The sequence below is a fragment of the Haliotis cracherodii genome, unplaced genomic scaffold (assembly GCF_022045235.1).
Source record: "Haliotis cracherodii isolate W230 unplaced genomic scaffold, xgHalCrac1.p SCAF_5, whole genome shotgun sequence".
NCBI lineage: Eukaryota > Metazoa > Mollusca > Gastropoda > Lepetellida > Haliotidae > Haliotis > Haliotis cracherodii.
The window spans coordinates 41,290,002-41,314,497 of NW_027266308.1; the positions used below are offsets into that span (position 1 = coordinate 41,290,002).

Genomic DNA, 24,496 nt, shown 5'->3' on the forward strand with positions numbered 1-24,496 from the left:
TTTCACACTTTGACAGCCAACATACATTAACAAAGAAAACCTGGTGTGGTCTGAATAATCCTGGAGAAGATAGTCCAAGAAAGTAAAGAGAAACAATGCAGGTCAGTAATTGCATCTGCAGAATTCCATACATGGCTGAAGACAGTTTCTCCTTGTCCCAAGACAGCACTACACATTACTATTAACTGCATAAGAAAGATACAGCCATTCAGACCGACCCGAAGTCTTGGTGATGATGGGAGCCACCTCGTCCAGGGGATGCAGCATACTGAACAACACAGTCTGGTTGGGAGCATTCCTGGAACATATACCACCATGTAAACCTCATAGTAACACACGGACCACAGAAATACTGTCATACATGTTCAAAAGCAAAGTTTAACATGCTTAACAGTGTTAGAAACTAACAGTTTTAGTCCACTAGTCCTTATAATGATAACATTTACCAAAAAGGGCAAATTTCTACAAGTCCTTATGATACCTTAACTATTTGGCAGTTTGGCAAGGACTACAGGACCAGTGCCAATTTCATACACTGCTTAACATATCTACAACATGATCTAGATTCAGGACAGCCATCCTGAAAAACAATTATGCCATATGCTTCCAAGGACTGAGACTAAAAGAAACGCTGCTCCTCAGCAGGTTCAGGTATCGTAGAACAAACTTTAAGATAAACACGACCAATATAAAATACAAACACCAACTTACTTTTTTGGCATGGTAATTTCAGCATGAGAAAGGGTTCTCTCAAATATTAGTCCATTTTTCATTTTCCACATTTTGGCAACCTACAGAATAAAATCACTTCTGAATATATTTGCTGCCACTTCACATGAACACTTGAGAACCATTGAGAACCATCAGCAAACTACAGACTGATGTTCACTCTACATGACCAGACCACCAGCTGGTGGATAAGACTTCATGATCCTATACTTTCTCACAAAATGTGTTTACCAAACAATTAATCTGGTGCTGTGTAACTATCAATGAAAAACATCCCATACAAACTACATACTCATTCACTTTCAACTCTGATATGATGTAACAACAATTTCAGTGTTAATAAGTTTAAATATGATCATAGAGACTAGGATACAGGTCATTCTGAAGGAGAATCGCTTCTGAAGTGAACGAAACCGTAAACCTAATATCTACAAGATTTTCCCAAAATGTAGGCCGAGTGAGTGGGTGGGAGGGTTGGATGGATGGATGGATGGATGGATGGATGGATGGATTCAACTTGATGTGGGAGGAAAGAGTAAAAAAATGCAGAAAGATTATCATGGTGAACCTGGTATTCGAACCCACAATCAAGGGATGCAACTCTGCACAGCAAATTAAGTCACATAAGCATCCATGTCTCAAGGAGACGAGGGGCCTGTAAAGGGTACAACACTGGACTGACCTGGAAGGGCAGAGCTGCAACATACTCCCCTCCCTTGTCCATGAAGAAAGTGACGTTGGTAGCTTCCACAACACACACACCAGTCTGGATCATACCTTCAACAAAGCACAAATGGAATCTATAAAGTAACCTACATATTGATTTTATTATTCAGGTATCATGATCACAGGACAAGACTAGACTTTACCATGTTCACAGAATAAATAAATTGCAAGTGATCCCATGCCATTTGATTGACTAACCAGGCAATTTGGGGGTTGATGTTTCCATAAACCAACAAAAAACATTAGGCCACATCCACTAACAGACTACCATTTCCTGTGTCACACTAATGCAGGCAAAGACTGGACTCAAAACTTTGTACTAATGTTGGACATCAAATCCAGACTTTGAATGTGATGAACAAAAGCACTGGTTGCTAGGGTTACCTGGCACATCAAATGTGGGGTACAAGTCCAGCTGGACATCCTTCTCCGGCAGCACAAACGAACACCACAGAGCCTAGAAGGAAAACAAATCTTCCATTATAAGAAACACATCCGAGGGAGCAGGGCACCAGGCAAAAGCACATATCCCAGGATCTGACGCATCAGTGCATCAACAACACCATGCTTTCAACAGTTTAATGTGTGAGTTTTGTTTTTAAACTGAAGCAAAATCAATTTTCTTCTTTTTTTTCAGAATAAAATATTGGCTGCCTCTCTTCAATAATTGCCATGATTGCCTGAGTGAAAACCAACTGTCTTGTGTTGTTAAGATTCATTATGGGTCTGTACGATGAAAGGTGTTTTAAGATGCCGTCACTGTCAAAGGAATCGCCATGAGGACACCAGAAATGGGCTTCACACATGGTACCCGTCGGGAATCGAACATGGGTCCTCGGCATGACAAGCAAAAGCTTTAACCACTAGGCCACCTGACCGCCCCTATGGCTGGTACAAATACATGCAGATAGTCCGTCAGGCAGTTTTAAATTAAGAACTCTGTCCAATGTTTAGAAACAAACATGATGATGCTACTTTCAGTGTTGTCAGATTATGTCCTCACCTGTAGCACTGGCGTGTCAACAGTGTACGTCTTGACGACAGAGCGGACGCCATCTTGACCACCCCTACTCCACACAACAGTGTTTCCACTGACATACAGTTCCTCATCAAAGCTGCTACCACTGCTGTCTTCATGGGAAGCAAACACCCACTGCTCTTTCTGAAAAACAAATACTTCGGCTACAAATGAAATTCTGAAACGTAACTTAGTAATCATTTGCAGACATAACGTATATGATTCTCACCAAAATTACCAGATCAAAGTTTTTCAGATACTCAGGGTTCAAAATTAAGTCATGTCCACTGGACCAAGACTTCAGGGAGGACCAGTGACATTTCTATGTGGACAATAATTTTCACCATTTCGTAAATGGCAACTCTGTAGCAGATAAATAAATAAATGAATGAATAAATAAATAAATAAATAAATAAATAAATAAATAAATAAATAAATAAATAAATAAATAAATAAATAAATAAATTTGTAATGCTGGACACTCCTTGTGAATGTTTTAGGTCATTCATGAGTTTGAAAATGATTTACCAAAGACATGTGAAACATTCATGTTGTTTAAAGATTACGATCAAATCACATTATCATCAATATCATGTCACAAATGAATATATTGAGAAAACATACAATAACAAATTCTCCATAAGCACCTTAGATGAATCATGCAGAGAAATATCTCTGAAGGATTTAAGCAGTGGTAAGCCATGGTCAGCATGGGCAGTGTTCTGCACTTGTAGCTGGAATTTCCCAGGGTGATGTCTGCTGTATTCGCGTCCGAATGGCACAAAGTCCTGGGTTTCGCACGCAGCGATCATATCATCTGGCTCCAGCGTGGCAGCTGCTAACATACACGCCTGTCAGCAGACACATCAGAGTTAACACATGGGACAATGGTAAATTAATAAAAAGCATAACCTATCTCACATGATTTCACATTACAATCATAGCAAATTGCAGGGTTTTAGATCGGTTCATTTTCTAGAAGACTGACTGATTGTTATCTGAAATGTCCTAAAGATATTTTTGGAGATGGTATAGAAGAATGCCCAATCAAAATTTGCTAAAATCATGAAAATGTTGAAATGACATGACATGACAACTGCACTACATTATTTCCTGGTGAAAAATGCACTGAATCTTCATACCATGTTTATCAGCCTACAATACTGTAACAAACAAAAATTAAATATGAAGTTTGTATGTCATTGACTCATATTCCACTCAGGGCATTTCAAATCTTACAATTTTCCATCTTTCCTTATCCAGGTTAGGGTTAATTTTAAGGTGCTCCGCTAATATCCAATAATAGTAGCAATGACAAGGACTGCAGTTTACAAAGTGCAGCTATCACAGATATATCGCTAATTGGACCCGTCTGTTGTTGATCAGTGAAGATAACTCAATTGGCAGCTGATTAGCTAGACTACAGGTAGCTGCGTCCGGTAAACTGCACACTTGTCAAGACAGCATTCAAACAAGGTCCGTGCAGTCCGAGAAATAAATTTAAAATCTCCTATTTACGACTCACTAGTTAAACAACATGTATGTTAGGCCTAGATACACGCTGACGCAGACCTCTGATACTGACACCGACGACTACAGGTCCAGATGCACGAAAGACAGAGATGAGAAGTTCACAACTTGCATTTTACAACTACAAATTAAGTATGTTACTCCACCTTCGACGATCGATGGACGCAATGATAAAAACAAATTACCTTGTCAAGTTTGAAATATCAAAGCACACTAAATCGAGCGTGTTCAACATTCAAGATTGGGAACGATTTTCATTTTTGCCTCCATATTGCTGTGACATTAATCTCGCACTGAATAAATAGGACACTTTGAACGAGGTGAAAAATAAATATATCAAAATAGACACATTTCTTCCCATAGTATATCATAGTAAAGGGTAGCTATGATAACATATCAAATATCATTATTTAATTTATATCTCAAATTAACTGGAATAAACAAATACTATTTGGTTAACAGCTATCAGACACAAAGTTATGCGGGAAATTCATCTTAACAAAATGTCGTGAATTGTTCCTAATTTGAAATTTTGGGTACATAACTCCGCAACTAAACTGTTATTAAACAAATTATGTTATACTGTACATTTCAAAGTAATCTAGTTATTCATGAAGGCAATGAAGTCTTTTGAAATAGCGATACAGATTATAGAGTAAAGTACTGTTATAAATTACTCTAATGTGTATCGTATACATTAAAGCTGACTGTATGGGATTTTCCATACCAAATACGGGCGTGACTTTAAGGAGATGCATGAATAGGTTTTGAATTTCGGCGAAAAAGGAATATCTCGGATTTTTTTAAAATCTTGTTTTAAATGTTCACCTGGAAACAAGGGTCGCTTCTATTCCAATATCTGTGCAGCTTGCTACGAAACTTGACAGCCCAAAGAATATTATTCAAATTCATTGAAACAATATATTTTATATCTCCAAAGTTAAACTCAATTATGTGTATCTATTTAGCAGTTAAACATTACACTAATTACCGAGACAATGTCTCCGTTTCACATGCACATACAACGGCTTGACCTAGGCTGGATATTCACACCAGTGCACGTGACTATACCCCGATACGATACGTATCATAATAGTTTGTTCACGATACGATAAGTACCATGCTCAATTCGCGGTAATTTTGCGTAATGTTTATATTGCATAGGGCATTAACACTATTAAATAGTCCCAATCTCATTAAAATCAGATCAGATCAGACCTTAGTTCAAACAAAGCGGTTTAGCGGTAGCGAGAACTGAGACCTGATTTTAATGAGATTGAAATAGTTCTTAAACTTCCTGAATATCTGCTCCAAGAGTTGAAAATAATAATGTTTCATTTCAACCAATACTTTTTCACAGATAAATATAAAACCAGTTAGAATAAGATAAGAACAGAATTTAAGTCTGAAAACTTTATACATTTTACAATGAAGATATAGCATAAATTAATAATGATAAAATTGTTTACTAAACTATTGTTCCTGCTATTGATAACGTCCGGCGCCGTCCGATGTTTATTGGACATTTTACCAACAAATGAATTCCAATGCTGTTTTAAAAGTTCCACGTGTGAAACGATGCTGGATTAAAATCTGAATCTATGCAGGTAAGTGTGTATCGCGTATCATATCGTCTGAGAATGATATCGATGCATCGATATATTGGTGAATCGTGACATCCCTGGTAGCTATCACGTCATCATTGATAGGAAGGACGAATGAGACTTTATAGCTTTATAATCCTTATTCTCAAACGAAGCGAAGAAAAGACAATAGACAAAGACAAAGCGCACCTCCTCCCCCCCCCCCCCCCCCCCCCTTTTTTATTTCGAAAAAAATCTTTATTTCTGTATAAATTACCACCAAAGACAATAAATAGATCTTAATTGTGCACACACACCCCACCCCTCTTTTTAAAAAAGCTGTATCCGCCCATGTCACTGATTTCGTATTGTTGAACTTATTTTTGTGTAAATGAATATATAAGAAGTCTGTGATGTTCTTATTCTTATCTATAAGAATTGACTTCAGTATGTTTTGTGTTTATGGAGTTATAAACGTATAAGCCGATACGCTCTTTGCATAAATCTGCTATGTATACGTTAGAGGCTTTTACGTTTTAACCCCCATAAACGAAAAATAAGAACATTGAAGTCAATTCTTTAATAACAAGTGTCTTGATTGTTAAAGTACAGCTAACCAGCTTCGGTAACATAGAGATTAGGGATAGCATTTCCATGTGACATAATTGTAATCGATGACGTCACACAGAAACAAAGCATCGTGATGTCGTTCACTGTAACATAATTCAAGTCGAAGCCATATGGGGCGATAAAGTTTTTTAAACCTCTCGAGGATTCACACACAAGTAAAATATCAAAATCACCTTTTATCCGGCACGTCACAGAAATATCAACTTTTATTTCTGTTCAAACTAACCATGGTATTTGTGTAGACGTCCAATTTTATCAAATACAACTTCAATTGATCTTTGTCGAAATTCTTACGAAAATGTTGATTTACCCATGCACACAAAGTCCTATGAAAATAAAACATTCCGGATCTTAGAAACCCATTTGAGATCAGAGCCAAAACAGGTAATAAGGACTACCTTATTGATATTAATCACTTAAACGAGGAAAATGGCTTTATAGTGTCATTGGTATCTAAGAACTACCGTGAAGAAAAGAATTTTGAAATTAAGTTTGAACTGAGACAAGAACATCGGGGTTCGATGACAAGCATGGAGCACGGATCCTGCCCATTGACCTCCATTTTAGTCTGCTCCTTAGACACGTGTATGATGTTGTTAGTGAACTCTCGTAGATCGAAATTACCCCATGGTAAAGACAGCATTAAATCCAATGTATCCATGTATGACTTTGTCATGTGTGTAATTCCACAAAAAATGGCTGAAACGAGAGAGAAAACCTTTCGTTCAAATCTTCAAAGGCGTTCTCTTTTCTAACCAGACGGAGAATACCTATCAATTGTATTTTTTGTTAATGAATACTCTTAAGCAACTTTTTATTTCATTATATAGGAAAATTAGTTAAATACTGTGTTATGTGTGAGCAGGTGCGCGTTCAACAGAGGTCCGAGGGTATATAAAATTAGTCTCGGGGTAATAGTATATACTTTCACTTCCGGTCAGATCCGCAGTTTGTTTTGATTGTTCTAGCCACGCACATTGAATTGGAGATCCTGTCATAGCCGGTTCTTATCTTTCTTTGAGACCTTTGTTGTTGTTTATATAGCAGAAACATGGCGTCAACAGGTTTCAAGGCAGGCAGTGTCATCACCGTCCTTGTTGTAATAGCTGCATATTTGTGCAAGCGTCATGCAGACGAAGCATTGCGAGAGCGGGTGCATCAAGTGTTGTCCGGGTTACTGCGGGCCGAAAAAAAGGTTCCGCATCCAAAGTTTCGGGTCGCGATCGGATTTGGAGGATGTCAAGATTTAGTTTCTGATGGCCTAGAATTGTTGGAAAAAATGCACATTGGAGCACCCGACAACCCAAAACATTTCCATTCGGTTGATAATGAAACGGAACTTGCCCAGCTGATGGGATTCTTCTTCAGGCACGGTGCTGCTGCAGAGTAAGTACTCTATTCAATTTTTAGGAGACTCTTCAAACTATTTGACAAATGTCAGACGCTGTGGAAGGTTTTGACGTTTACACAAATGTGACTATCAATTTCCATTCTGCAACACTGCAGTTTACCCTTACCTGATTGCCATGTTTACCAGGCTCCGCTTATAGATTTAATTGGCTTTGGCTCAGGCTGACGGCTGTGGCTTTCCGTTGACTGATTTCTTGAGGATCAATATAATCAGAGTAAAGTCTTTGGTGATGAGTCAATAACATATGTTTAGTGGGCACAGGGGTCCCAAAGTTGTCAAAGATGCTGCTGTTAGCTGTACTGAGTTGCGTTTGGTTATAGCTGAAACGTCACCGATTGGCGAAACGTCACCGAGCCTCAAGCAAAAACGGCTACTATTGCTACTATTTAAATTTTTTTACCTTGGTCAAATAAATGAAATTAAACTTAGATGGTAACTAGAAACACCAATAATTGTGAAATGTAAAAACAAGTTTACATTAGAAATTAGCCTCTATTCCAACTTAGCCTATACGCGACTCAACTTATTGTGAAAACCTTAGAAATTAGCCCCATACTCCAATTTACTAGCTGACGATTGGGAGGCTCAGCTAACATATTGTGAAAACACTATACACATTGAAGTTTAAGTACCTTTACTCAATTTAACTCAATGTCAAGCTGAAACTGTATTTAAGAGGCCTTACATGGTGATGTCAGATCACAATTATTCACAATGGCCTTTCGATGTGTTGCATGCGAGAAGAATGTCAGAAAATATCAACATGCTGTATCCTGTGATAACTGTGACCAGTGGACCCATCATGTATGTGGTACCGGACTTTCTGTGATCGTTATCGAGAAATTAGCTGAGTCAGCTGCTATCAGAATGTTCGGTGGTACGTGGACTGATATTGTAAACACGTGATGAAGATATAATACTACATAAATCATTCTTATCGATAGCAAACATAGAGGTGCCATTTTTCGCCAGACACAGAGTAGCTGTTTTTGCCAAATGCAGTGCTGTTTTCACGAGAGAAATCGGTGACGTTTTGCTGAGGTGCAGTTTTAGCCTGCACCCAGTTGCGCCCCAGGACATGCCAGAAACCTATGATTGTGGGTTCAAACACTGATTCACCCCGATTATGTTTTTGGGTTCAACTTAACAGCACCATACCCGTGCTTGTGGGTTTCACCAAAGGGGTAGACATCTGAGACATCCATCACTTTGGGCTTTCCTCCTACATTGAGCTGAAAGCCATGATCCAACTGGAATACTGGTAAAAGCAACATTAAACTCAACTCACTCACTCCTTCACTCACTCATATCCTTACCAAATTAACAGGACAAAACCTACATATTTTCAGGCGATACATTTCCAACGAAACACTGTTCAAGGAGCTAGTCGACAAGGCAGACAGTCTGTCACATCGGGTGTGGTCATTGGGGGGTAACGCCCCAGTCATGGCTAACAGATTAGCCAAAGAAGGACTAGATGTACTGCTTGGGGCAAGACTTACTCCCAACATGGCAAAGGCGCTTGATCCAAGCATTAAAGGTAGGAATTTTTATTTTATTAATTCGCTGTATTATCATGTGCTGTTTATTATTACAGGTGGCCATAATAATCTAAGGTGCTGCAATTTGTTGTGGGTTCGAATCACAGTTCTTCCTGATTATGTTTCTAGGTTTGTCAGCACCATATCCATGCTTTTAGGTTTCACCAAAGTGGTAAATGTCTGAGACCTGCATCACTTCATGCTCTCCTCCCACATTAAGCTGAGACGCCATAATGTAACTAGAGTACTGTTCAAAGACGCTTTAAAGGGGCACTGACGGTCGTGCAGATTTCAGCTGAGCATAGCTTACTTATGTTACAGTCAATGAGTGAAATGACTAACACTTCCTCTTAGGCAATTTTTTAAACGCCTAAATGTTTAGTTATTTTACAAATGTTCAAATGTTTTTTTATTGTTCACGATGACATATGCATCATGATACTTACATGTGCTCCATCGATTCCCGACATGGGAACATTGCGTGAAGCCCATTTCTGGTGTCACCCACCATGATATTGCTGGAATAGTGCTAAAAGCGGCGTAAAACAATACTCACTCACTACATATGTTCTTATCTGTGGTACATAAGCCATCCTTTTCAAAAACAGAATGGCCAAATAGATACCTGGCAAATTGTTGATTTACTGTTGGCAGTGTATGTGCAATGGATGAAAATATTTAGGTTTTCACTACTAATAAGTGTTTGGTGTAACATTTATTAAAGCAAACATCCAAGGTAATTATTGACATTTTCTCTTTGTGTGCGACTGTGATTGATACTTGTATCATGATAAGAAATACCTGGCAAATTGTTGATTTACTGTTGGCAGTGTCAAGTATGGTGCAATGGATGAAAATATTTAGGTTTTCACTACTAATAAGTGTTTGGTGTAACATTTATTAAAGCAAACATCCAAGGTAATTATTGACATTTTCTCTTTGTGTGCGACTGTAATTGATACTTGTATCATGATAAGAAATACCTGGCAAATTGTTGATTTACTGTTGGCAGTGTCAAGTATGGTGCAATGGATGAAAATATTTAGGTTTTCACTACTAATAAGTGTTTGGTGTAACATTTATTAAAGCAAACATCCAAGGTAATTATTGACATTTTCTCTTTGTGTGCGACTGTGATTGATACTTGTATCATGATAAGAAAATTTGCGATCCACCAATGCATTGATGTATTGTCCCACCACCACCATGACCACTAGCATTCACTTCAGACCTGGATTTGTGGGCCAGTCTTAGATTGAAAGTTACCCCAGATATAAGAAATTCCAAAGGGAAAACTTTGTCAGGAAACTATGCCCGATTTTTTTTAGAATACTGATTTCACTTTGAAATTTTACTGCATCCGCCATCTTTGTTTATTTGACTTGACTTTTGCTATTGACATAGGCTTTTATATTTCTTGGTGTGAATGTTGTCCAAACTGCACGAAATTGCTTAAAATGCAGTCAAAATGCAATCAGACCCCCCCAAGAGTTTTCCTCTTTTATGGGGAAAACCTGCTCACATCCCCCCAGTTTACACAATAACCCTATGCAATAACCCCATGCAATGGCAAAATTGGGTTTCATTTTCAGCCTCAAAAAATCAAATGTATATTTTTAATATCATATGTCTATTGATATGACATGAATATATATCAAGCTATAAAACACAGAAATAGGGTCCAAATCAATCTCAGTCATCATATTCTCCACGCAATCTGAAATATATGTTATTGGCAGCTGTCTAGCAAGGATGCTGACCTATATCTGTCCATATTACAAATGAATTTGTTTTAAAGGATTTTTTGTTTTACTTTAAGAAACATATCTTCATTAACACTGCATGTTGACTTACATGATTAAAGTCTGTGCCATCACAATGTTTTAATTAATGCGTAAGTATCTAACATTATCTTGCAACACAAACTGATGGACCTAGTCTTGTTCTCTACAATTTACGATCAGAAAAATGTGATACTTAACATGAAAATTAAAATTTGTGGCATTCATAAACATAATTTCATTTTGTTTTCACACTAAATATGTTTATTGAAAACATTACCATTCTTACCTCACCTCAATCATTATCATGATCATTCTACTTCCTATGACGTAATTATTCTTTCTTTCTCTCATTCGTGCGACCTGTGAAGATCCAGGGTAGAATAGGTCATCAACAACCCATGCTTGCCATAAAATGCGACTGTGCTTGTCATAAGAGATGACTAACGGGATCAGTTGGTCAGACTCGCTGACTTGGTTGATGCATGTCATCGTATCCCAATTCAGTGAATTGATGTTCATAATGTCAATCACTGGATTGTCTGGTCTAGACCTAATTATTTACTGACCACCCTCATTCTTTTTATCTCTCATTCGCCATAATCAACTTAGTTTACCCATCATTTCATTACCGATTTTACTTGTTTATTCTCTACTTTTCGGCTTCCCACACACCCTGCCTCAAGCTCTCCACATTCAGTCTCTCTTCTTCAAATGCTAGAATGTACTTCCATGGCACAGGGCAAATGCTGTACAGACAAAACCCCTTTTATTCAATAAATTTGTTATTGGCGGACTACAAATTTAAATACTTACTCATCAACCATCATCATAATCATGATAATTATCCGGACCCTGCTCTTTAGCAGGAATCTAAAAATCACTCAGTGGATGGAAACTTTTTGCCTAAACTTAATTAAAATTAATGTCTGTTTTGAGCAGAAACCTAGTATTTTGCTGCTGGCAACGTGGTTGCCTTTTGCTGGTGCTGTTGTTATTGCTTTTGGCAACACAAGTTGCCCATTCTAACTCCTAATCATTTCATATCAGTAACAAGAGCTAAGGTCAGCCATCAAGTCCCGCCACACTTATGACCTTCAACATACTCCTTTCTTGATTATACTGTCTTGCCAACCTTTGTCTTCAAGACCGGGTCCAAGAGCATTGGGTGTTTGAAAATAAACGCAACGAAACAATAGTTATTGAAGAATAACTGACAAAATGAGAATTCTAGAAATACAAGGAATATCTTTGTTAGGCCAGACATTCAGTTTCTTGTTTTACCCATGTTCTTGCAGCTAATATGCCAAGATGAATGGTGGAAATTAACAAAAATATTAAAATTGTCAGCAGTGTAGGTTTTCAGTTATTCAAAAAATGTCACTTGAAATATAAACTATAACAAAAATAGAATATTATCATGTTGAATATCAGTCAGACACATCATAAATACTTTTGCTGAAATGTTTAAGAAATAGGTGAAGCCTCGTCATGTATAAAGAAGATATTTCAAAATAACCACTTTGTGATGTGTTTCCTAATAAGTTTCCTGATTCTTCACCCTACAAAGGCTGCAATGACATCTCTAAGATGCAGAGTGATAATGTTTTGATCAAACAAGAATCAAAACAGAACTTTTACTTTCTTGTTGACATTGCTACTTAACATGTTCTGAGGCTGCGCAACAAAAATGAAATATTCCTTGCGCTCATTTTTCTCACATGAGATGAGGTAGTTTGTACAATTTATTTTTTATTTTAGTGAAAACAAAAATGATGCAGGACGAACATTTTATATTTTTTCCACCAAGAATACCAACAAATAGTTGAAACACAACTAGGCACTCTGAACTCAGCTCTTGAAGTGTAGGATAAAGCATGTAAGAGGGGTTTTATGATATTTAAAACCTGCATCTGCAGCATAAAACTTAGGGACATTATTCAAAGGATAAGGGTTTTAAATATCATAACAACCTGCAGGAAAGTGTATTAACTAACTTATAAACTGAAAAAAGAAACTTATATCAACATTAATCAACTTTTTTATGTTTCAAACATACTTTCCCTGAACCATAGGGAATGGTCCTAAATTATCTGTTGCTGGCTTAACCTTGGCTACAGATACAAGGGTTGCGTGTTTGATCCTTGGGAATATAAAGAAAACATTGGTCATTTGATATTACATTTCATTACATTGTGTTAAAATACCAAATAAATTTCCAGTGAGAAACATTCATATGTTACTTTCTAAACGGAAGCTGTATTTATAAAATTCCCAGGATATTATTACATCCTTGATTTTGAGATTTAACCTGCCTGGAGAACCATGGGATGCTGTCACTGGGGGTTTATGATACAGTGTCAGATGTCAGGCATGTCTTTTCATGGATACCAGAGTACCCAGATATGCTTCATTATATGACATGGAAAATATGAAACCCATATCTTTTGTTCCATGGCAATAATAGTGACTGATGTGCTGGATTTATAGTGATGCAACGATGCCCGAGAAACAGTCTTTAAAATAAGTGCCTGTCACAATAAGCTGCAGTATTTTAATCAAGGGCCTGAAGAGTTTGGTCAGGGACTGCAGTTTCCAAAGTATATGGGTCCTGGTGGCAGACAGACCATTGTTTTTATTTCAAACACAGCCAAGAAAGGTCCTTCTTTGGCCTAACACTGTCTATGTGGTCTAGTGGTACTGGTAGAGCTTCCGCCCGGTGAGCGAAAGGTCTGGGGTTCAATCCACGGCCTCATCATACCAAAAGACGTTAAAAGATGGTACTTGTTGTTACCCTGTCTGGCGCTTGGCATTACAGGGCTCAAACCAGGACTTGTCGGCTCGGAGTCAGTATACTGTGTCTGAGTGGGGTTTTCATTTTAAACTGTGGCATGGTATCTAAGTGAGCTTACACTATAAATCGGCATCGGTCTAGTACAAGCAGACGCATGCACACACGCAAGCTCGCACGCACATCGCTATATAAGTGCAATAATTTTGGACGCGACGTTAAACTCAATTTCACCTCACCTTCTTAACCTAACTGATGTTCTTTCAGTGACAGGGAAGCAGACGATAACGGAGGATGTCCACCTCCTTCTGGAATACAAAGCAGGTGCCAAGTGGGGACAATACACAGCACCTCGGGCCAACAGGTGAGACAACGGTTTTCGCAATAACATGCATTTATCCAGAATCGTTTTCACTGAAATTGTCCTAACACATGAAGTGTACCACCTTACAGTGGTATAAATTAGCTTATTTCAGTGAAACCTTCAGAAAGTTATTGTTTGGTATGCACTGTTGTGGATGATAGCATACAGAAGAAGGAAATTAGTCGAGCTAGACAGGAAATATTTCCGACAAGAAAACAATATATAATTACAAGGAATGCCTGCTGTTAGAATAAATGGCACAACAGGATATGGCAGGGTGAGGGAATATACTGATTGCACATAGTGGTGTCAGTTTATGAGCAGCCCAGTGAAACAGGACTGTTATAAACGTCCACGACATCAAGATTATTGACGTTAGAAATTATTTTTCCATGGACTGCTTCACAAATGACCTCAGGAATTTTTTTGGCACACAAAGAGGTCAAGGTCACAAGATTGAAAAACTCACAGAAAAGTTTGTAGTTGCATTTTTCATTAAACTTGGGATATACAAAGGATGGATAAATCTGGGATGGGGCCCATCTTTGAAAAGGTTTAGTCAAAATGAACCAAAGGTCAAGGTCAGCATTCAGGGTTTTGTAAAACACAGCTACATCATTGTCATTTACCATGTTTACTCAGGCATCGTTACCCCTACTGGCATGACTCTTTATATTTGCATATATCTTTCCATTTCCACATAAAATGTTGGCACCATGTTTCAAACAATTTGTATCATTCATTGCCAGTTACTACATACATATTGACCCGGTCTTCTTGCTGTTAAGGCAACTATGCTTGTCATAAGAGGCGACTAACGGGATCGGGTGGTCAGGCTCGCCGACTTGGTTGATGCATGTCATCGTATCCCAATTGCATGGATCAACTTCAACCACACCCAATAAAACTAATGGAGTTTACTTTGTCGCTTGTATCAAAAAGGTTTGATTGACTTCTTGTACATCATTTACGTGTATATTACTTTTGGGTTTCCCATTGATAACTGCTGAAGAACTATAATCACTATACAGATGCTATTAAATTGTGAATACAACATGTTCAATGAATGGTAAGGTGTTCAAATAGGCTTTGCCTGTTCACCAATCCAATTCCTTTTGGAAATGAGTATTATATTATAGATTATAAAAATGTTGTCATAGATAATAACTCAAAGAAACTATTGTGATGAAATAAAGTTTAGATTTACCGAAACAGACTTGTCATTGCCAATAATGTCCATTGTCGAAGACAGAATGCAGCTGTTTTTGTTATATCGCGTATGTCCACAAAGTGATCCATGCATGAATGTGTCACTGCTCACCAGTGTGGTGAAATCTGTTGATTTCTTTCAGGACTTTCTTGCATATTTGCTATCCAATATTTGTTTATAATTAATCAATATTTAGTTAGCGATTAGCGACCTCGATGATCTAAATCAGTAGCCAGCCCTAATAACATGTATAAAAATGAAGTCTTGTTAATCTGTGCACCTCTGTTCCAATAAAATGATTTCATATAAAAAATGTCTGAACTGTTGGAGAGACAGGGGAGAACGAAGTACTTGGCAGTTATTTCCTGAGAATGTGGAATTCCTGTGAGGTCTTGAAAATCTAGCAAAGCCAGTTTGAGCTACCAACAGAATAGCTGTTTAGGATGAAGCCTTGTCCTGATGACAGACGTTTAACATACAGAAACAAATAAAGTTGTCATTTTTATAAAATGGTTCATTGTTATGTATTTCATTTTTTTCAGTTCATTGAGAAGTGGGAGGTTTGGACAAATGTGTCTGATGTCTGTGTATTACATTTAAATCTTCTCTTTTTTTCAAACATATAATAATTGTGGATGCAATACTGATTCAACGGGGGCACGGGTGGCCCAGTCATCTAAGGCGCCGCATTCCCTGTGCAGAGTTGCGTCCCTTGGGCACGCCAGAAACCTATGACTGTGGGTTTGAATCCTGGTTCGCCCCGATTATGTTTCTAGGTTTGTCAGCACCATACCCGTGCCCGTGGGTTTCACCGAAAGTAAACGTCTGAGACCTGCATCACTTCAGACTTTCCACCCACATTCAGCTGACACACCTTGATATGACTGAAATACTGTTAAAAGCGGCGTTGAACCCAACTCACTCACTCACTCACTCACTGATTCAACAAGTTCAAAGCACAGAGAACAAGAGCAGAAATGATCTATGTTCTGTTTCATCTTAGTTTGCTGGTTGAACAAGCTGATTTTGTTGTATTTCAATCCCCTGCTTGTGAGTCCTGACTAATGTCATGGTGATGTCGAGTGTACAGGCTGTCACAGAGAGAGAGGGCTCATCTCAAAAGTGTTAGCGCTTATTTTCTGACAACGTGGTGTTGTGCTGGAGCAAGGGATCAACAGTCAATGACAATCATCAATTTGCTTCAGTGTTTTGATTTAAAAAAGCACCTTGTATCAGTCATCAATAGTATTCTCAATAGCAGAAGTGTTTTCCCTGTGTGAATGTTGAGTTTGAAACCTGTTGGCATAATGGATGAATGCGGACCTGGTTGTAAAAGGCAGGCCGAGATTGAGGTCAATGGAGCAATTTTGCTATGCTTTTGTGCAAGCCTGGGTGTGTCTCTCTGTCACAAATAACAACTATAGTTTTGTTTGGCTTGCTCTCCTCATATTTCAATATTTGAAAGCAATGTTTATCTAATGCGCATTCAGTTAAAGTAAGGGGGCACGGGTGGCCCAGTCGTCTAAGGCGCCGCGATTTGCTGTGCAGAGTTGCGTCCCTTGGGCACGCCAGAAACCTATGATTGTGGTAGGGCTGGGACGGGTAACTCGGGTACCCGGGTCGGATGGGTCCTGAGTAGGACCCGGATACCCACAGGACTACCCGGACCCGTGATTAGTCACGTGATATATATTGTTTGATGACAAAAATTATCTAAAACTCTATGGTTACAATATAAGTCACCATTTCCCCATTTCTTTCTGACAATGCACCCATTCCTTCTGACTTGTTTGAATGTTTGAATAAAGATAAAACTTCATACAGTAAACTTCAGTGTATGCATGAGCGGATCGTTTTACATGTTTATCTAAATACATTTTGCCAGGGCTATGGTCAAACTTTTCCAAATCGGACAGTTTGTACCTATCTCTAAATATCGACAGCGGGTACCCGGGCCGGGTCGGGTAATAGGGTGGCGGATACCCGGGTAGCAAATTTGGACCTGTCCCAGCCCTAGATTGTGGGTTCGAATCCCGGATCGCCTCCATTATGTTTCTAGGTTTGTCAGCACCATACCCGTGCTCGTGGGTTTCACCGAAGTGGTAAACGTCTGAGACCTGCATCACTTCGGGCTTTCCTCCCACATTAAGCTGACACGCCGTGATATAACTGGAATACTGTTCAAAGTGGCGATAAGCATGTTTGCCAGAACCTATCATATATTTACCCCATGAACAGTTTTATCCTGTGTGTGTTGACTTGTGTCCTGTCAGGCATAAAAGTGTAGATAATGCTACAGTGGGGTGACGAGACGCATTCTCATACTATGGGTGTGATACAATATCCATACTATTTCTAAAGGAGAAGTGGGGCACAGGTGGCCCAGTCGTCTAAGGCGCCGCGATTGTGGGTTCGAAACCCGGTTCGCCCCGATTATGTTTCTATGTTTGTCAGCAACATACCCATGCTCGTGAGTTTCATTGAAGTGCTAAACCTGCATCACTTCGGGCTTTCCTCCCACATCAAGCTGACATGCCGCGATATAACTGGAATACTGTTAAAAGAGGCATTAAACCCAACTCACTCACTCACTCACTCACTCACTCACTCACTCACTCACTCACTCACTCACTCACTCACTCAATCTAAAGGAGAATCACAGCCCTGAATCATTTGTGAACGAATATGGGATATTGTAGGACAGAAGCATATAGGCTAGATGGCATCGTAAAGGTTATGCTATTTATAGCCAACAGGGAAGTACTGGGTGTTGAACAGTTTCTGTTATTGTTCCCAATTTTTACAACATTATAACTTGTAATGAAATGTATCGTATGTATCATGATACGAGGGTTGTAGATTGATGTATTGTATTGTGGGCCTCATAGGGGATTTAGAACAAACCAAGAGCCAGTCAGTTACCAGCTAATTGGATGCATGTAGAGAAATGATACTATTATAATCAGTAATTCATCAGTCCAGGCCAGCCGATTATGGTGATATATTCAGAGAAGTTATTGGAGCTGCGTGCAAGCTGTTGTAGTCATTACATAAATCATCATAAAAACATGACAATTGATGTGAATTTATTGTTTTATACAACAGGGATGGAGACTATATTTCTGGAATGTTAATTTGCATCAACATGAGTTTTGAAAATGATGGTTAATTTATTTATTTTTGTTTTATTTTTTTATACTTTGATCATACTATTAAATACTGTCTGCTACGTGCCAGTCATCCTGTTATCACTGTTTTGTGTTTTGGTAGATTCTGGGACGTAAGTAACCCCTGATGAGATTGTAACAAATGTGTCAGCCTGTCTCACTACACAGACACGACCCGTGAAGATCTGGGGTAGAATAGGTCTTCAGCAACCCATGCTTGCCTTAAAAGGCCACTATGCTTGTCGTAAGAGGCAACCAAAGGGATCGTGTGGTCAGCCTTGCTGACTTGGTTGATGCATGTCATCGTATCCTGATTGCGTGGATCGATGCTCATGATGTCAATCACTGGATTGTCTGGTACAGACTTGATTATTTACAGACCGCCGTCATATAGCTGGAATATTGCTGAGTGTGGCATTAAACAACAAATAAACAAACGAACAAACACTACACAGACTGGTTCCTGGCAGTGTTTGCACTGAAGCACCTTTATTTGGTGTAATGATATTTTGGGGGGTTATATTTAAGAGTTTCTTTGTATTCAAAAGTGAGGATGTCGCTGAAACAGAAACAGAAACACAGGATAGGTTGAGTAATTCAAATAACAAAGCACTTCTCACATCAGTGACCTTACTATACTAGATGAGCACAGGCTTTAAACATTAAATCTGTAGTCACCCTGGTTTAGCTGTTTGTTTATATCCCTGAACATTTACATTCATGTGAGCAATATTCTAGCTATATCATAGTGAGGGATACCGGACATCACACATTGTGCCCATGTGGGAATTAAACCCAGGCCTTTGGTGTGCCGTGCAAACACTTTAACCACTATGCTGCCACATCGTGTATATTGAAGTATTCTGTTTGTAGTTCTGTTCGTGCTCTGAAATGGATACATATGTATAGGTTCACAGAGACAGTGATTCATTCTACAGATGTATAGGTTTACAGAGACAGTGATTCATTCTACAGATGTATAGGTTTACAGAGGCAGTGATTCATTCTACAGATGTATAGGTTTACAGAGGCAGTGATTCTACAGATTTATAGGTTGACAGAGGCAGTGACTCTACACGTTGTAACACCTGCTTCCTACTGGTATTGATCACACTTGATCGGGGACAAATGCCATCTTTACGCTTGTATTGGATGTTTATTTTCGTAAATTGATGTGGTTTTCATTTCCTTTGTCATGTTTGTCGATGTACACGCTGTGACATATGTTTCGTCACAGAAAGTATTGGGGTTCAATAACAATGTGTAACCATGGTAACTATGAAATAGACGACCGTCAAATAATTACATTTCTTTTGCTTGATTTGCGGATCTGCTGACCTTCAAACTTGAAAAATAAAAATAAAATGTCAAGGTTTTTTTATACCACCAATGGTAAAGATTGCTTTGACAATAAAGATGACAATGAAATGCTTCTGTCAGATTTTAGATGTACAATATTTATAAGGACACAACCAGGCGAAGAGATGAAGAGGTTTCAGATTTGCTGTATACTCACAATTTTTACTTTTGTTTAAATATCAATCTTCCAAGAATCCATGAGGCTTAGGAATCTGAAAATTGATTCTGTGATTCTGGTTTGTTCTGCTGGTGTAATATTCAAGATAGAAAATATTTGAATATTGTCTCCTCAGAAACCACAAGGCCCAGACACTTAAAACCTACTGGAGGTGTGTAGGACCCATCTTCCCGAGGCAAGAGAGTTAACTGACTATAAAAGTCCAGTTTCCACCCTTGCCGAACTAGGCTGATAATTATGGAGTTAGATTTTGGCTGGACTAACGAGTCTATGCATAGTTTGATCAAAATAGCGCAATGAAATCGAAATCTGGTTCTTAAACTGTCATTCGGATTTTGGTCGACTGCAGGATTTGCAAAGCATGTGCACCGCAAACTTGGTGTCAACAGATATTTTCCAAATCTTGTCATGTTTTTAATCAATGTGCACACGTGATTTGATGCACTTCGCGATGTAAGATTCGTTTTTTCACAATACAGATCTTGATTATCGATCAGATCATCTTGACTGGCCATCGCCATTTTGTTTGAAGCAAATGCAAGTGATACGAGACGTGGAATCTGATTGGTCCATAGGAGAGGCACAGAGGTGACAGAACTCGCAATAGCCACTTGTGGCGCTACGATCGAGACCAGGAATTCCAGCCAAGTTCGGCAAGGGTGGAAACTGAACTTTTAAAGTCAGTTAACACTCTTGCCTCGTGGAGATGTGTAGGACCATAATGTGACTTTGTTCAATACGAAACCTAAACAAAACACAGTGTGAACACATCTTTGGTAGGCATTAAACACTACAATTCTTCAGGAGCCTGGGATTGTTTTTTAAATATTTTGTTTCAGAAAATGCAAGGAGACAATAATTTCACCTCAGGGTTTACATAAAAAGGTTGTTCACTTGACAATCGGAAAAAATGCGATGTGGAAAAAGTGTGTTCGTCGCCACGACTAAAGAAGTGCATTTCCTGAATCAGTGACGAGAATATAGAACACTTGTGATGTGAAATGTTCAGCTGTGTTGTTGCCTGTTTCAGACTGATCGTGCACAGTGACTCAGTGAACCCCTTCCTAGAATCTCTGGAGGAGTTCCAGCAGCAGCTGGAGACATACAACGCCGACCTGCTGATTGTTGGCGGGCTGCAGATGATGGACAACTTCCCATTTAAAGATGGTAGGTAGTGATGAGATAAGAAGAATGTGGAATCGCAAGTGGAATTACTTACATTAGTTCTTCGGAAAATTTGAGAAATTGTGCTCATAAATATTTTTTTCAGTAAGAGCAAAATAGCCAAAAAATAATTAATAATTATGTTTTTGTCTGTCTGTGTATTTGTAACTAAAAAAAACAAGACTGCTGATGTATGATCTATTTCTGGAATCAACAGAGTCAAGTGATTTCTCAGACTAAAACCATGTTCTGGTTCACATATAATGACCTGTAGTTGCAACAGTTTTACTTGTTAAATTGAGACCCGTGAAGATCCGGGTAGAGAATAGGTCTTCAGCAACCCATGCTTGCCTTAAGAGGTGACTATGCTTGTTGAAAGAGGCGACTAAAGTGATCGGGTGGTCAGGCTCGCTGACTTGGTTGATGCATGTCATTGTATCCCAATTTCGTAGGTTGATGGTCATGATGTCAATCACTGGATTGTCTGGTCCAGACTCAATTATTTACAGTCGCCTTCATATAGCTGGAATATTGCTGAGTGCGGCATTAAACAGCAAACAAACAAAACAAAGAAACTTGCTAAATTACACGTTCAGAATGGCCAGTAACTCCAACAACACTAGCATGAAGTCATCATAATTGTTTCATCAATGGTTCAGTCTGGACTGACAAGGTTTCACTGTACACAACACACCATCAAATTTACATGTAGTCAGGAATCAACCCGGGCAATGTTCGGAATTAAAAATCATTCACAGGCCTGTTTAAATTTGTATATGATACAGTATGTTAATTTTTCCTGTTTGTTTTTCGGATTCCAGGAAAAAGGCAAGAAAGGGTGAAGAAATTAGAGTCAACTCTTTCTAACATTCCCAAAAAGACCCAGATTCATTTTGAACTGGCATCCTTCACAGATAAAAGCCTCATGGATGAGATCTATGAAAGTGTGGTCCTTTACTCAGATTCACTCGGTATGAACGAACAGGAACTGCCAAACCTTGTCAGCATGATGACCGGTGGGAATGTCACGCTTCTCTCCGACAGCCATCCCAGAATCGCAACAACCCTGGACCAGATGAGGCAGGTGTACAACATGCTCAAAAACACCAAAGAAACGGGGGGCCGAAGAAAACTTACACGCATCCACTTGCATACTCTTGCATACCAAGCAATCCTTACGAAAAAAGGGTCTGCGTGGAAAAACACGATGTCTGCTGCTGCGAAGGCCGCACTCACTGCTCATCGACATGTCTGCGGGTCTCAGTATATTCACGTGGAAAAAGCAAAGTTGATTGTGGATGATTCCTTTTCATCCAGTAAAAGTGACCCCAAGCCACAAAGGATCCCCATCAAGGATAATCGTCCAGTCACCTGCTGGGAGGAGGAGGATTACGAGATCTGCATCGCGCCGGTGCTGGTGTGTACGCAGGTGTTGCAGACTGGGGGTGGCGGGGACAACGTGTCATCAGCTGGTCTGGTGCTGCAGCTGTAGAGATAACCCTTATCCTAATGTTACCCAAACTACCATGCTTACATTGCAATAATTTACCTTGACACTTTGCTAATATGTGCACATTGATAATATATTGTTCTCTGTATTAATGCCCCTTAACATGTGTTTATAAATAAATAAATAAATAAATAAATAAATAAATAAATAAATAAATAAATAAATAAATAAATAAATAAATAAATAAATAAATAAATGTTGATTTTATTTAAGCAAAAGTATGTATATATTTCATATTGATATAATTAATGGAAAGATGAAACAGTTTCTTTAATATTACCCTGATGAACCATTCCTGTGTCTTTGAGAAAGTTTGTACTGAGAGATAATGTGTTGTTGATTAATATTGTCTATGTATGGATCATATCTAGAGGTGCTAGCTTTTTAAAACACTAGTAATGCATATCCAGTCATGCTTTATAAGAATTTAATTAAATCCAGTGATGTTTTTTATGCAAAAAAATTATTACCCGTTAGCTGTTTATTGACAGTACATATGTTATTTTTTATCTTTGCAATGTTTATCATACACAATGTAAAATGCAATACAGTTGCCAACTTACAGTAGCTCTTGTACAGTCAATAACAAGTAATTTGTGTTACACTAAATACATGTGTATTTCAGAGCAGGAACCTACTCACAACACAACATACAGTAGTGCATGTACAGCCCCACAACAAGTTACACAACACAAGACCGCCTCAGTCGTCTAGTGAGAGTGGAAGATCCGGTGTTTGATCCCGGGCACGTCATACCAAAATATGTTAAAAAATGGTACTTGTTACCCTGTCTGGCGCTCAGCATTAAGGGGCTATAACAAGGACTGGTTGGCTCAGAGTCAGTATACTGTGTCAAGAGTGGGGTATCCATGTTAAACTGCAGCATGGTATCTCATTGGGCTAGCACTATAAATCGTCATCAGTCCGGACCAGTACAAGCAGACACACACACGAACACCCCCACGCACACACGCACACACGCACACACACACACACACACACACACACACACATGTATGTCGCTATATAAGTGCAACAATCTTTGACGCGATATTAAACCCCATTTGACCTCACCTAAACAACACAACATACAGGCGCTGTTGTACATGGTTTTCTGTTCTAAAGTTGCTGTTGAGAGGGCTCTATGGTCTGTTTATCCCAGTTCTTCATTCATGTCTGTGACTTTGGCTGCTTTTCAAGATTTCTAGTGAGAAGTCTGAGTGGTAAGATTTCAGCTCGTCAGGTACATATGCTTGGACTAGAAGATAAAGCCCAATTACATGTTTGGACTAGTAAACTAAGAAGTTTCTGGCAGACCACTCTAGAACGTGAAAGCAGGCCACTCTAGAACATGACGGCAGACCACTCTAGAACATGAAGGTACACCACTCTAGAACGTGAAGGTACACCACTCTAGAACGTGAAGGCAGACCACTCTAGAACATGAAGGCAGACCCCTCTTGAACGTGAAGGCAGACCACTCTAGAACATGAAGGCAGACCACTCTAGAACGTGAAGGTACACCACTCTAGAACGTGAAGGCAGGCCACTCTAGAACATGAAGGCAGACCCCTCTTGAACGTGAAGGCAGGCCACTCTAGAACATGAAGGCAGACCCCTCTTGAACGTGAAGGCAGACCACTCTAGAACATGAAGGCAGACCACTCTAGAACATGAAGGCAGACCACTCTAGAACATGAAGGCAGACCACTCTAGAACGTGAAGGCAGGCCACTCTAGAACGTGAAGGCAGGCCACTCTAGAACATGAAGGCAGACCACTCTAGAACATGAAGGTACACCGCT

General features: G+C 39.0%; 2 protein-coding genes across 2 annotated transcripts in view; one reads left to right on the forward strand and one right to left on the reverse strand.

Annotated features, from left to right (window-relative positions):
- Positions 1 to 4,267, reverse strand: part of LOC139442224 (anaphase-promoting complex subunit 1-like) — a 56,367-nt gene extending 52,100 nt beyond the window's left edge. Inside the window, exons 1-7 of the mRNA XM_071223007.1 lie at positions 4,189 to 4,267; positions 3,121 to 3,324; positions 2,459 to 2,617; positions 1,840 to 1,912; positions 1,412 to 1,506; positions 712 to 791; positions 219 to 298 (exon numbers count right to left, since the gene is read on the reverse strand). Coding sequence (XP_071079108.1) covers positions 219 to 298; positions 712 to 791; positions 1,412 to 1,506; positions 1,840 to 1,912; positions 2,459 to 2,617; positions 3,121 to 3,318 — 685 coding nt within the window. The 5' untranslated portion in view covers positions 3,319 to 3,324; positions 4,189 to 4,267. The remainder of the gene's footprint in view (positions 1 to 218; positions 299 to 711; positions 792 to 1,411; positions 1,507 to 1,839; positions 1,913 to 2,458; positions 2,618 to 3,120; positions 3,325 to 4,188) is intronic.
- A 2,926-nt stretch (positions 4,268 to 7,193) lies between these two features.
- Positions 7,194 to 23,604, forward strand: LOC139442505 (ADP-dependent glucokinase-like). The gene is made up of 5 exons (XM_071223319.1): positions 7,194 to 7,602; positions 8,977 to 9,167; positions 14,008 to 14,104; positions 21,049 to 21,185; positions 22,004 to 23,604. The coding sequence occupies exons 1-5, from the start codon at positions 7,268 to 7,270 to the stop codon at positions 22,672 to 22,674; spliced, it is 1,431 nt and encodes a 476-aa protein (XP_071079420.1). The 5' UTR covers positions 7,194 to 7,267; the 3' UTR covers positions 22,675 to 23,604.
- Positions 23,605 to 24,496: the final 892 nt, after the last annotated feature.